The following is a 15,310-nucleotide window of genomic DNA, read 5'->3' as shown; positions in this document are numbered from 1 at the left end:
TCAATACAAAATACAATTCAAACAAAATCATCAGAATCATTTACTAGAAGCTAAATGAATTATACAATCTTGAAATTATTTCACTCTAGGACAACTACTTTTCAGAACAGTAGAATGGTTCTAGATGAAAACCCTCTATTTAATTTTGGGTGAAAGGTCATTGAAAGCTTTGCCTTATTTTCACACATCATTTTACAGAACAACAGAAAGCCCTCTTTACAATTCTAGAATTAGACTTTCTACGGTTTAAAACTTAAACCATAGAAAATCTAATTCTAGAAAGGGAATGGGGGATTCTTGTTGTTTAAATTTACTCTCAGTTTATGCTGTTTAAAAGAAGTTCAATCCAAAAAATACCCGCCATTTTGAAAGCAAGTTTGAGATGAAAGGTGCAGACTTAAGATACACCTGTCATCTTATCGGTGACATGTTATGATATATGCGGACATAACTCAAATTACCTGCTCATTTGTGGTGGCTTCACATATAGCCATACTATTCAGTTGACAGCAATGTACTTCTTTCCCACTTTTGTATTCCCAGAGCCTCAGTGTACAATCCTGAGGAGTTAAGAGAGACTAATTAACGCCACTTCTGCCAAGGAGAAGACAGCCATGGTTTTCAGTCATTTTCTCTCTCCTGTACGTGCATTCATGCACACACACACACACACACACACACACACACAGAGAGAGAGAGAGAGAGAGAGAGAGAGAGAGAGAGAGAGAGAGGATTAAAGGCCTGCCCTTAGCTACATTCAACTTTACATTGCAAAACAAGCACACACGCACACAGAGCAGTGTGTATTAATATTTTATTCATTATAACTAGGTGTTCCTAAGAAATAATTCCATGTGGTTTGAAACACGTGAGAGGCCAGACATTCCAGAAAAGCGTAGCGAGCGGAATCATAAGCAACTGCTGTCTTGTATTCACAGCAAAGGGGGAAAAATACATTTTCATAAGCAGCTTACGAAAAACTCCAGATGTAGAGAGTCTATATACATACCCCAGAAGCTGATAAGAGGAGATCGGGATAGTTTGGTATTACGAATATTCTGCTGACAAATCTAGGAAGAAAATAAATGGTAGAGTGCAAAGGAGAAGAAAAGATAGCAAAGTGTAAGGTTTCATATCACCATAGCAACAGATAAGGCTCTACACTGGATTGGGTCAGAATCTTATCTTGTACGTCAAAAAAGCCCTCCGCAGTTGTGCTAAGAAGGGTTCGGCTAGTTTCTGACGTATTCAAGGGCACCAAAGGGTCCATTCAAGCATATCATAAATAAATACCACTGGAATGGATTTACCTACTTTTTCTATGCTTTCTTTCAGAGATCAATATTTTTAACAAATTAGTTCAGGCATGTCAAGAGAAAACCACAACGGATTCAAATGAGTTTGGATTTCTATGAATCCAACCTCTGCAGCGGACTGGCTTGTTCCACATTGCGCAGACCTGCAGACCATTTTTCACTTTCCGTGGGGATTTGTGCTAATGCACCTTTGCCAAGCGGAATGCAATCACCCAATTCCGTCCATGAGCGGGTGATAGAATGAAAGACACCTGACCATCTGTGAAACACAGACAGAACAGATTTAACAAAAACTGTACATTGCTAGTTCAGCCATGTTACGTCGCACTCATTTGTAGTGAGTAACCCCCTTCTCCAATGAAGTAGGTATTCCCAATACTACTGCAACGGCCACAAGAAATGGGACACAGAACTATATATGCAGCCTCCAAAGTTAGTGCTGCTTCCATTAACACAGAACAGTGCTATGAAAGCTGCATGTGTGGCTTTCTCCTTTCCATCGTTAGAGCCTTACACAACTTTACTGCCCCAATGGTTAGGGAGAAAAAACTCAAGCTAGACCACAGGGCATCTAAGGGCTGTGACCACATGTGGTCTGTCACCTAGAAGTGAGCCATTCTTTACCAGCGGTTCCTCATGCAGACTGGACACAGAGAAGGTGCCCTTTCCACAGCTGCATACAAATACAACTGGAGCAATTTAAAGCAGCCTCCATGTGATGGCTGTATATGTAAACTAGTCCCAATGCAAAGAGATACTACAAACCCAGTGGAGGGACAAACACACCAGCAGTGGTTTTAAAAAGTGAATTTTTAATTAAGGGTTTAATAAGGAAAGTATATTGAAGCAGGTAATTCTACATGTTTTGTACAATTTTACATGAACTGTTCAACAAAGCCACAAATGCATGAGAGAGATGAAGGCAGTGTAACAGTAAATTGAATAGAAGACTGCAATCTTATTTCATTTTCAGATTTGGGCGATGGACCTCTCATATCTGCATAAACAGAATGCCTGCGTACAATAGCTAGTCACCACTTACCAAAGTGTTTATCCCTATTAACTACTAACATCACTGTTCACAAAACAGATTAGAGAGATCAAAAGTCAAAGGATGGAGAAGAGCCAGAACGCCAGATTTCAAAGATGCTTTGGAACAGAAGTCTAGTGCTTACAGTAACTAATATTTACCCAATAATGAAAGCAGATCAGGCACCTGCTGACATGGATTTTGATCAGCACAGAGTTAGCTAAATACCACTAGTCTGCATGTATTTGTAGAAGTAAGGTGGGGAGGCACAATTCCTGTCCTTGCATTGGGGCTGGGGGCATTTGTCCACAAAGCAGAGGAGAAAGACAGACAGAGAGTATATATATATATATTGTTTATTCGTTCAGTCGCTTCCGACTCTTCGTGATTTCATGGACCAGCCCACGCCAGAGCTTTCTGTCGGCTGTCGCCACCCCCAGCTCCCCCAAGGTCAAGTCCATCACCTCCAGAACATCATCCATCCATCTTGCCCTTGGTCGGCCCCTCTTCCTTTTGCCTTCCACTTTCCCTAGCATCAGCCTCTTCTCCAGGGTATCCTGTCTTCTCATTATGTGGCCAAAGTACTTCAGTTTTGCCTTTAATACCATTCCCTCAAGTGAGCAGTCTGGCTTTATTTCCTGGAGTATGGACTGGTTTGATCTTCTTGCAGTCCAAGGCACTCTCAGAATTTTCCTCCAACACCACAGTTCAAAATACAAACACAACTGAGAGAGGGCGGGTAGCTTTGTCCCAAGGATAGGACACACACACAGATATTAGTTGAGGCTTCTTGCTCAGATGGCTCCTTTTCCCCCCCTCCTCCCTCCCAGTCCCCTTTCCTTTTGTGTCATGTTTTTTAGATTGTAACCCTGAGAGCAGAGTCTGTTTTAAGAAATATTTTTGTAAGCTACCTTCAGAGCCTTTTTGGCTAAAGGGTGGGATAAAAGTGCTATAATAATAAATAAACAAACAAACAAACCTCCTTGAGCCAGAGTTTTGAGTGACTCTTATTTGACTTAGCTCTGGAGCCGGCAGATAGCAAGAGGGGGGAAAAGAAGTGATAAAAGTATGAGCTGGGTTCTCAAGAAGTGCTTTAGCCTAGTATCTTCCTGGCATGCTGCACCTCTATTGCAGATGCTTTTCGATATCAGAACGCTCCCCAGCATGTAAACTCCCACTAACATTCTGAAACAATCCAGGAGAGGAGCGTCACCATCACTACATGCTTTTCTTAAAGTGCAAATTGCATCAGCAATCCAACCCAACTGTTCCTAGACAGAATGAGAGTTAGAAGGCATGCAATGGCACATCTGGTCCAGCCCTTTGGCCCTTGAGAAGAAATCCTAAAGACCTTGGCAGATGTCTGTCCAATCTCTTCTTAAAACCCTCAAGGAGGGAGAATCTTCAGCCACCTTAAATAGCTTATCACGCTGCTGATCTTGAGCTAGCTGTCAGGAAGCCGGTCCGTTATGCAGCACTGAGCTTAAATACACCTCCTTATTTCCCTTCCCTTTTAATCCTCTTGGGAGACTTAATATAATATTTATATGGTAGTTGTTTTTGTATGTTTATGTGGTTTTAAATTGTATGTTTTTGTGATTTAAAATTTTTGTATATTGTTTTTAAGTGTTTTTATCCTATGTAAACCGCCCAGAGAGCCTCGGCTATGGGGCAGTATACAAATGTAATAAATAATAAAATAATAATATAGTTATACTTACTCTCTGTGGCCCAGGCAGAAGGACACAATGTTATGTGGTGCTCCAGTCAAACTAACTCGGATCTTCTCATCGCGGTCAGCAGTTAAGATGTACTGGTCATCGGGACTCAGTGCCTAATGACAGAACTCAAGTCACCATAAAACAACCCAGGACACTTCAGGGCAGGCAGACGCATACCTAAACACAATCTCACACATACTGGTTACACAGCAGCCCTATCCAGGTGTTCTAAAACTGAGAACAGTAAACCTGTCAAGAAGGGGAGCACGCTATTCCTGTCCCCCGTCCCATCCCCCCCCCATTGTAATTTTTGTCATTCTTTACACACGAAGGGCGACTTTCAAGGAGGGCCTTCTGCATCCATGGAAGCTCTGCACGTGATGTCGAACACTGTAAAATCAGCGCTCTCGCAGGGAGAGCCTTCATGGATGCAGGAGGATCTCCTTTTCATAAGGTCGCCCTCAACGTGTACAGAGAGATGGAAAGCATGGGGCAGGGGCAGGGCTAGGGGGCTGCCCCTCCTCACATCTTTACTGTACGCTGTTTTAGAACCCCTTAGCAGTGTAGTTTTCCTTTGGTTTCAGATTCAGTCTTGGAAATAAGTCAACGAAGCTGCTAGCTTACAACAAATTTATGAACTTGCCCATGGCATTAATATGTAACACAATGATGGCCTGAAAAAAATGTCTTCCAATTTACAAGTTCTCTCGATGGGTCGCCCAGAGGTGATTCTTACTCACTGCAGGAAGCTAAACAATTGGCTGCTAACAATCCTGCCATGAAAACTTTAAAACATGCATTAGTGGCAGTAACAAATCTGAATAAAGATTCAAAAGTAGTGACTAACTCTATTAATAATGTTGATCAATAGCTTCCAAGGGAAGTCGTTGAAACCTCAAAAATCAGGCAACCGTCCAATCCTATGTATATTTTGAAGTAAGTGCCACTGAGTTCAACATAATTAAAGAAAAGGCCAAGTGAATTCAGAGGAACTGAAAGTAAACATGTTCAGAAACGGCTTGTATATTTGTTTAGAAGTATACAATAGCCAAACCTCTTCGGGCGGTTCACAAAACTTAAAAGCCCCCAAATACAACATGATAAAACAGAATATAAAACTTTTAACATACAAACATTTCAAACAGTTTGAAACATTGACAAACAGTTAACAATAAGCTACCAGAACCCAATAAAACAACTAACAATGAAAAGCTTCATCAAATGCTGTCAAAGTAAAGCAAAGAGAATAAAAAAGGCTACAATGTTGGCACCAAGCAGATCTCTCCGGGGAGAGCATTCCTCTGTTGGAGGACCATCACCAAGAAGTTTCCGTCCTTTGCTGCTATCCTCCAGACCTCCCATAGACTTCCCTTGAACCCTGGTTCAAGCATTATAAAAGTGACAGGGAGGTGGGAGCACGTTGCTATTTTGGGGGGTGGGGAAAGGGTTGGATTGCCTCTCAGGACTACACGCAGTGCACTGCACAAAGGTTTTCATTCCACAGAAGTAAATCAATACCCTTACCTTGAACGCATTACATGAATATTCCTCTTCAAGATTTCAGTGGGGCTTATCATCATATACAATGTTTAGAAGCAGTGCATGAACACAAGAACTATCAAGGAATTTGAAATCGCTGAGCCTGTCCACATATTACACAGAAGTTGAGAATCATTTAGACTTCTGCTTTCTTTCTTCTTTGTAACACCAGATTTGGTAACGGAACAAGTCGGGCCCTTTGCTTCTCTAACTCACAAAGGACAAGTTTGTATTCTAGGATCTTCAACTAAAGACTATTGGTGGACAACTTGAAAACCTTCTTTTAATAAAGACAGTATCGAGGCAGAAATTGCATACACACCACATCCAACAGAAGGGACAAGTGTCCAAGTTCAGTTGTCCCTGTGTTTTCCGGTTCTGTGACTGAGAAAGAATAGACATCGCCAGATTTGTCACCAACTAGAATCTTATCTTCTGCTGCTGTTATAATCAAGGAAGTACATCTTCTAACAACAGATCTGAAAAGAAGAACGGACACAGTTAAGGACCAAAACTTCCTCTTTGGAAGGGTGGACTTTATAGTTAGGTTATGCTTGCACTGTGGGGATCACTAAATCTGAAGACAGGAAGGCATTATCCCAGGGACCTATTCCCTACATTTCTGTGTGTGAAGAGCTCTAGAAATTGTGCAGGGGGTGGAGGTGGAAATCAACAATGTGCTTAACTTGGACCAAATCACAAACATCAGAGTAGAGAAAACCTTGTGCCAACGAAAGGAATTTATGTTATTCATATCGGAGAGGGTGGGCAATCTTTTACCTGGCTTACAGAATGGGCATCATATACTAGGATTACAATCCAGAGAACTCTTTCAGGTGCACGTGAAGGCTTGAATATGCTTAAGGGGCCTTTCCATGACATACAGCAAAGTGGTTTTGAAGCCACCAAGTTTAAAGGAACTTGCAATACTGCAGAAGGAATTAATTCCTTGTATTTCTAGGCTGCTCTTCAACTGTAGGTCTCAAAGTAATAACAATATAAAATATAATAGTAAAGGGTTGTAGCCAATGTCAGAGTAGCCCCACTGAAATGACTGGACTTAAATTACACCCCAAAGCCAACAAAAACCACAGCAGCATCTAAAACCAGCATAAAAATTAACCACAGCAGGCTAGAGCCAATGGGTTTTCGTTAATCTATTTCTTAGCTTTAAAAAATCTATAGAACACCTGTCTAATTTAAAGACTTTTGTGAACTGAGAAGAGGTGTCCTGTAATGGTAGAAACATCAGATTTGGGGCAAAGAGACCTGAGTGACTTTGGCCACTCATGATCTCAGCCTAACCTATGTCATAGGATGGTGCCAAAGGTAAAAACAGACAAAACCTCACGTACACCAGGTCATTAGAGGAAGGGAAGGGCACAAATGTAATATATAGGTAACTGTTCTGCTACTACCAGTAGCAAATTCCAGTTTTCACACTAGAGCACTTTCAATCCTTGCAGAGGAAAGGGGTGTAAGAAAGCATGTCTACGGTAGTTATACTAAAAAGGCCCTGGGGCTCAAGAGATTTGGGGAGGGACGGCTTGGGGAGATGGGAAAAGATACTTTCATGCTTTGGATACAAATACAGTAACAAGGTCAACATCAGGCGGCTATGCTACACAGAGGACAGATTTTGTAATCTGGTCCAGAGTTATATCTTCATATATACATTGGACCCTAGTGAGGGCAAACACATCTGGGCAGTTGCAGAAGCAGTAAAATATTAACAAAAGTTTACTTGAAACTGCTATTATTCATATAAACAACAGAATGAAATTACTAGGGACAAATGCCAAGTTCTACATCTAGGAAATAGAAACCAAATGCACAGTTACAAGATGGGGGATACTTGGCTCAGCAATCCTACAAACAAGAAGGATCTTGGAATTGTTGTAGATCACAAGCTGAATATGAGCCAACAGTGTGATATGGCTGCAAGAAAGGCAAATGCTATTTTGGGCTGCATTAATAGGAGTATAGCTTCCAAATCACGTGAGGTACTGGTTCCGCTCTATTCGGCCCTGGTTAGGCCTCATCTAGAGTATTGCGTCCAGTTCTGGGCTCCACAATTCAAGGACGCAGACAAGCTGGAGTGTGTTCAGAGGAGGGCAACCAGGATGATCAGGGGTCTGGAAACAAAGCCCTATGAAGAGAGCCCTATGAAGCATGTTTAGCCTGGAGAAGAGAGGATTGAGGGGAGACATTAAAAGGTTGTCACACAGAGGAGGGCCAGGATCTCTTCTCGATCCTCCCAGAGTGCAGGACACGGAATAACGGGCTCAGGTTAAAGGAAGCCAGATTCCAGCTGGACATCAGGAAAAAAATCCTGACTGTTAGAGCAGTACGACAATGGAATCAGTTACCTAGGGAGGTTGTGGGCTCTCCCACACTAGAGGCATTCAAGAGGCAGCTGGACAACCATCTGTCAGGGATGCTTTAGGGTGGATTCCTGCATTGAGCAGGGGGTTGGACTCGATGGCCTTGTAGGCCTCTTCTAACTCTACTATTCTATGATATTTGGATACAATCGGCAGTATCCAAGCGGGCCATTGTACAAGCGGGGTGCACTGCTAATCCCGTTCCGCTTGTGCAACGGGGATTTAGTCCTTCATCTAGAGTAGGTTGGCAGAGGTTGCATAAGGGAGTTCCACTGACCTGTCCTAATCCCAAAATGAGCATTTCTGCTTGGTTCAGGACTTCCTAAAGGAAGCACTAAATTCCAGTTGCGGAAGCGGTGTGTGCCGCCCATGAAACAGAATGGCCTGTCTGGATACTGCCCCGAAACTTCTCCCAAAGTGCCTTCTTCGCCATACCTTACACTCAGAAATTCCCAACAAGGCTTTGTACGAAAAAGAATCAGTCGTTTGTTGTCATCAGTCAGGGCAAAGTACGTTCCTGATGAAGAAAATGCGCAGGCAAGGATATCATTACTTGCTTTATTTGCAGACTTTCCATCCTTTCTAAAAAAAAATAAAACAAAAGAGACAGACAGACAAAGAAGGATTTGGTTCAAAATACCAACAGCAGGGATTGCTACTTAACAGGTTTTATCAATACAACATGCTTTTAGTATAGAATCTGTACCATTAGCCACTATGGAATTATATTTTCTATTATGTTGGAGGGTACCCTTCCCTCCACCAGTGTGCAATAAAATGGGGGGGGGGGGAAATCACATTTGAAAAATAATCCTTCCATATAAGCAATTCATATGCCTCAATTCTTCTTTGTATTTTATCTGACATCCCAGTAGAAGAGAAAACACAGAAGACTGACACGATTTCTTCCCACATACAACCAAATACTTCTCTGCCTTTTTAGCAGAGGTAAATATCATCTTCCCGAAAATATCTGGATAAATGGGACTGTAGTGGAGCAACTATTTCATATAAATTCAAACAGCCTCACCCTTGATTTTCCTGAGATCCCTTGCTTGTGGTGCAGTCATAAATGAAAAGGTCATCATTGCTGGAAATTAAAGGGATATTTATGAAATCAATATTTTCCTGTAGGAGCAGCAGCATTTCCCATACCTCCAAGCCTTTTTCAATGCCAAAGCTTCAAAATTAGCAGTGAGCTGCTGTCTTTCACTGCATCACAAATGATACAGCTTGCAAAATACTAGGGCAGAACACACATACACATTGAGTAATTTAGTTGGTATAAGAATACTTAAATCTTGTTTTCAAGCTTTTGCATTAGAACCACAGTATTATCCAAATTAGTAAATTTTACTAAATGTGTACGTATGCCCTTATTGATCTGAGAATCAACTTACAGAGATTGGAAAAAAATATCTTCCTTCCAAGGTCAGCCCTGTGATATGTAAGGCTTGCCTTGTGGCACAATCCCCAGAGGTAGATCCCACCATGTTCAGTGGGGCTTACTCCCAAGTAAGTAGGTATAGGATCGCAGTTTTAATGGGACAAATCCATTTGTAACAGTAAAATGGTGCTTTGGAGAGAGTACACATCAGTGGTAGTACAGTAATAAGGGCAAAGGTTCAGTCACAGAATCCGTAAATTACCCTTAATTTAGAGATTCTGTGACTGAACCTCTGGCCTTTTGGTAGCAGCCATGAGACGTTTTCGACTTAGGGCTCTACAACAGGAGCAGAGACCTATTGTCAATGTTGACAGTACATAACTACATGGACTAGTTGACTAGAACTAAGCTTATTATTGAAAGCCACTGTGGTGTAGTGGTTTGAGTGATAGACTGGGGCTGGGGAGGTCCAGATTCAAGTCTCCACTTGGCCATGAAGCTCACTGGGTGACTTTGGGCCAGTCGCTGCCTCTCAGCCTAACCTACCTTATAGGGTTGTTTTGAGGATTAAATGGAGTGGAAGAGGCTCCTTAGGCTCCTTGGAGGAAATGGTGGGATATAAATGTAACAAATAAATAATATAATATCCTGAATTCGAAGTGTTCACACATTTGCAGAAAAGCAATGGTTAATACATTTCACTCCAAAGGATTTCAAGAAGGCAGAAAGTGTGTGAAAATTAAAGGAAAGGAACACTCTAATAATGTTGCTTGCTCACAGTACTGATAATCTATAAGGTTTGGGAGAGGTTCCCCATCCCTTTCAACCTAACAAAGCAGCATTTCATTTATGCAACCAGGCAGCACCTGCTGTCCCCACAACAGTGACTATGTAATCAACAGAGTGATGTCACACCTTAAAGAGTGACAAATTTATCCTGGCATAAGCTTTTGGGGAAAGCTTCATCAGATGCATGGAGAGAGTTTCAGATTTATACACTGTACATAAGCAGGGTGGGGTGGGGTTTGGATTGTAAAAAGTGAGGTAAGAAGAAAATTTAATGCAGAAACGACTGATGGTGACAATCGCATTCTTCACAGAGCAGTTGTTGCTGATCAACACAACCATGGCAGCACTAGGCTAACACATATTGGTGGCTACCCTCAGGAAATAACTGCTACATAATCACCAACGAGCATTAAAATCGCCATTCTGCTTATCGTGAGAAAAGGAAGAGGATCCATAAGTGGTCCTAAATGGGGAAGTGGATTCTTCCTTGGACAAAAGGGCGATTGAAGTGTTACTAGGGGGGAATTAATCAACTTTCTGCCCTTTTTTACATAGTGGTTTGAAATGTCTCCTTCCGCGGCTGCTCTATGTACAAATGATGGGAGAACGACGCCGGAAGAGACCCCCGCTTTCCCGGCTGCCCACGTTTCCACCTCCCCTCCGACTTCCACTGCCAGAGCTCTCCAAACACGCTCTCGAAAGCGAAACCCTTCGACCCCGGTTCGCTCACCTGGGTTCTTTATAGCGGGCGGCCAAGAGCTTGGTCCCGCCGGTGGCCACCATCAGGTCCCCGCAGACCGCCAGCCCTGGCGTAGGGCTCGAGGTAGCATCAGCCGTCTCCATGCCTGCTGGTGGACCCGCGTGGGGGCACCAAACAGACGTCGCCGACTGAGGACGTCACCGAAAGGCAAGCCGAAGATGACCTCTGCGTGCCATAGAGATAAGAGAAGAGCGGCGCACACGGTGAACTTCCTGCATGAATTGAAATCTGTCTTTGGCCTTGTTAGATTCTGTGGCCTAGAGAGAGAGAAAAATATATCTGTGGGGTGGGGTGGGGGAGTCAAGCACTATCCCAGACCTTATGGGCACGTCCGGTATAAAACTGAAATGTTTTCCATTCTGACTTCCACTAAAAGCAGTGAAGGATGGTGGCTCCAATGTCAATGGAGCTGTAAATCGTCTCTGAGTTTCAATGAGAACCAGACAAAACTTTAAAAGAGCTATCCAAGGTGCTGAACCCTTTCTTCAAACTAGGTTTTGCACCGTGGATAGCTCCTTTAGAGTTCTGGCTGGTTCTGATTGACACTCAGCGGATTCACCACCCCACGGACATTGGAGCCACCAGCCTCCACTGACTACACGGTCTATAGCGCTGTGTGTATGTGTTCATCACAGAGTTACCAAGGTAGAGTTGCACCTCTGCCATTATAATGGCTATGGAATATTTTTCATTTTATGGATTGATTGTTTCATTCATTCATTCCCGAAAGCTTAGTTTGGGTATCACTCTACTTCTTTCCATCTCTATGCATGCCACTTTACTTATTGTTAGAAGTCTATGGAGTGGAGGGGCGTTTGCTCTTTCCTTTGGCATCTCTCTCTATATTGTTGTACTAGCATTAAAGTGGCAAAAAAAATCCCACCCTAATGGAAATGTTCATTGGGACTGTAACCCACTTCAAGCTACAGGAGAAATCAGAACTGGACTTGGTCAGTATCAATATACAGCCACTGAAGGAGTGGCTATTGCAGAAAAACAGCAGTCTTGTGGCACCTTGAAGACTAAGGTCAGTATCCAACTCTGTCATTCCACTAGCGCTAACAAGAACTAGGTTCTGAAGAGGAGAATCCTGCTAAAGTTATGCATAAGCAAGCATGGTTATGCAACAGAGTGTGCATTATACTTGCACAATATGTCACACAAGGGTAATGTGCAATCGCTTGCACACAAAAAGATTTGGTGGAGCTCTTCTAGAGCTATTTGAATTTGCAGAATGACACCGTTGAATATTGCCCTAACAAATTTCTTCAACTATTATTAAGATTGTGTGGATACTGTCTGCTTCAACACATGCAGCTGATATACAGCTGATCCATAGCTGATTATCATTATCTAAATAAGACAAAGCCTCAGAATTGTGGCGATTCACATTTTAACCAGCCAGTACACTGATACCAAGTCATTTGATCCAGTCTCTCTATTCCACAGAAGCATATGCCATTATAAACAACATTACTCTATGCCTGTCTACTTGGAATTCAGTTCTACTAAATCCAATGGGACTTACTTAGGTAAGTGTGGCTAGGATTGCATCCTTAGGTGCCACAAGACTCTTTTAATTTTGCTGTTATAGACTTAAGGTGCAAACTTTTACTTACCTGGGATTAAGCTCTATTAAACTCAACTGTATTTACTTTTGAGTAAACATGTATAGGATGGTATCATAACACAATTGTCCCTCTGGAAACTGAGTTTAAATTGGACAGCATACTTATTGTGACAGTTCCACTTCCTTATTTTAAATATTTTGTTCTCAAAGCATGAGAACAATGTGGAGGTTTATTTTATTCACTGAAGTGCAGTGGAGAATAAACTTTAGCAAACAGGTGCAATTGTTTCCCGAGAACAGACAATAATTCAGTGGGCAGTGATCAAAATAAATAATAATGAATTTAAGAAGTCCAAAACAAAACAAAAAACAACAACCTGAAGTTAACGGAAGTTGTAGGTAAATCATTAAATAAATTGTTGCAAATCTCACGATTTGGTGCTCTCCAAATGATCACTCCATTTTTGTGAGAATATCTCCTTCCCCCCCCCCCCCGGAGAATTGTTTGTTTTTTGAAGACATGCATAGGATTGCCCCTTTAGTCCTTTTTGCTAAGCATGTATCAGATCCTTCACATGTTAACTCTGAAGAAAATACTACTCAAGTTCATGGGACTTGCTTCTAAATAAACATACATAGGACAGGGCTGCACAGCTCACACCATCCCAAGTCTTGTTTAGTATGTTCAAATATGCTTTTGTCTTGGTATCTTTAATGACAGTTTATTTTTAGGAAACAATTTGTGCAATGTTCAAAAGTGCCTCAGGCTCCTCTGAGCTACATACTGTAGCCTCTCTTCTGTGTGCATTCAAAGAGCAGTAAATATTTCCCCCTTTTTCTTATTATTCACTATCTCTGATGGTTTTCTGTAAATGGCAAATCAAAAGGATTGCTATGAGATGCCCCATGGCACCCAAGGTGGACAATCTACTTATGGCAATGTACAAACAGTGCATTGTTTCCTCTGAAAATCCCTTCTCTGTGTATCTATTAAATGGTGGAGATATAGTAATGAAGTCTTTTTTATTTGGAGGGGCCAAAAATCAGATCTAAAAAGATTATTTGATTGGGTGAATTTAAAAACAAAAACATCCAGTATGATACCCATTGCAACTTTAAGGTAATCAATGTCTTGGATGTGACAATTACAAAAGAATGATCACTTACACCCTCCATTCACAGAAAACCATCTGATAGAAATACCTATTTGAAATATGATGGCTCATATTCTAAGTCACTAGAAATTATCTACCATATGGACAATTCCTTAAACTGAAACAGAATTGTTCATCTGAGGACAACTTTTTACATGAATCCCAGATATTGAAAAAATAACTATTAGATAGGGGTTACCCAACGGGAATGGTTGGTAACAGACTGGCAAAAGCATCAGCAATGGTATGACGTGTTCTTTTAAGAAAACAAGAAAAAGTATCTTCTAGCCATTTGGAAAGTTGTAGGACTTTGTTTTCTTGCCTATACATGCATAGGATTGCACAGTTAGCAATTATATTGTCTGCACATTTCTAATTTCTTGAAACCTGAGAGTTGGTAGTAATAACATCACAAGGAGATAAAGATGTGTTCTTGGGCCTTCCACCCACTCTCAGCACAGATGGCCTTGAGAATGCAGTGGCCGTGGTGGGGTGAACTGTGTATGCTGTCTTGAGCACTTGGGAGAAAGACGGGATCTAAATGTAATCAATAAAATAATTACATAAATGATCCCCATGTTTTGTGCCTGCCACTTGGGGGCATCGCCACTTTCTCTCATTCCTGTTAGTCAATGGAAGGCAGGGTGGGATTCCGCACCTGCCTCCCCACTCATCTGACCTCTCCTGCCCGCCTGTCAAAGACATATGCATGTCTTCTTTTCCCCTTCAAACATTTGATCAAATTCCAACAAAGTAGTTTCCTATATTTTTCCTAATGCACACATACACACAAAGTAACACACACTCACATACACTGTCTTTTATGTATTGTATAAATATTTTTATTCTTTAATTAGATATTGAGCTCCTACTTTTTCTTGTAGACTGTATGCAAGTATATTAGTTATAGACTAAGTGTAGTATCCAATGTTAGTCCATTTCAATGGGTCTGCCTATTGAAATGAATGGAACTTAAGTCTTATTCATTTCAAAGGTGAAAGAAGAAAGTGCAAAAGCTGGGTTGCAGTTAAACCTCAAAAAAACCAAGATTATGGCAACCAGCTTTATTGATAACTGGCAAATAGAGGGAGAAAACGTGGAGGCAGTGACAGACTTTGTATTTCTGGGCGCAAAGATTACTGCAGACGCTGACTGCAGCCAGGAAATCAGAAGACGTTTACTTATTGGGAGGAGAGCAATGACAAATCTTGATAAAATAGTTAAGAGCAGAGACACCACACTGACAACAAAGGTCCGCATAGTTAAAGCAATGGTATTCCCCGTAGTAACCTATGGCTGCGAGAGCTGGACCATAAGGAAAGCTGAGCGAAGGAAGATAGATGCTTTTGAACTGTGGTGCTGGAGGAAAATCCTGAGAGTGCCTTGGACTGCAAGAAGATCACACTAGTCCATACTCCAGGAAATAAAGCCAGACTGCTCACTTGAGGGAATGGTATTAAAGACAAAACTGAAGTACTTTGGCCACATAATGAGAAGACAGGATACCCTGGAGAAGAGGCTGATGCTAGGGAAAGTGGAAGGCAAAAGGAAGAGGGGCCGACCAAGGGCAAGATAGATGGATGATATTCTGGAGGTGACAAACTTGACCTTGGGAGAGCTAGGGGTGGTAACGGCTGACAGAAAGCTCTGGCGTGGGCTG

General features: G+C 41.8%; 1 protein-coding gene across 2 annotated transcripts in view; it reads right to left on the bottom strand.

Moving 5' to 3' along the window:
* Positions 1-11,015, bottom strand: part of WDR4 (WD repeat domain 4) — a 208,983-nt gene extending 197,968 nt beyond the window's left edge. For both annotated transcript variants that reach the window (XR_010025465.1, XM_063126590.1), the window contains exons 1-7: positions 10,897-11,015; positions 9,021-9,080; positions 8,426-8,572; positions 5,929-6,085; positions 4,068-4,180; positions 1,010-1,070; positions 462-560 (exon numbers count right to left, since the gene is read on the bottom strand). Coding sequence is in view for 1 of the 2 variants with exons in the window: in XM_063126590.1 (XP_062982660.1) it covers positions 462-560; positions 1,010-1,070; positions 4,068-4,180; positions 5,929-6,085; positions 8,426-8,572; positions 9,021-9,080; positions 10,897-11,009 (750 nt within the window). In the remaining variant the exon portion in view is untranslated. The remainder of the gene's footprint in view (positions 1-461; positions 561-1,009; positions 1,071-4,067; positions 4,181-5,928; positions 6,086-8,425; positions 8,573-9,020; positions 9,081-10,896) is intronic.
* Between the last annotated feature and the right edge of the window lie 4,295 nt (positions 11,016-15,310).

This window comes from Elgaria multicarinata, chromosome 5 (assembly GCF_023053635.1).
Source record: "Elgaria multicarinata webbii isolate HBS135686 ecotype San Diego chromosome 5, rElgMul1.1.pri, whole genome shotgun sequence".
Classification (NCBI taxonomy): domain Eukaryota; kingdom Metazoa; phylum Chordata; class Lepidosauria; order Squamata; family Anguidae; genus Elgaria; species Elgaria multicarinata.
Note: the sequence above shows the minus strand (reverse complement) of the source record. Positions and strands in the feature narration are given on the sequence as shown.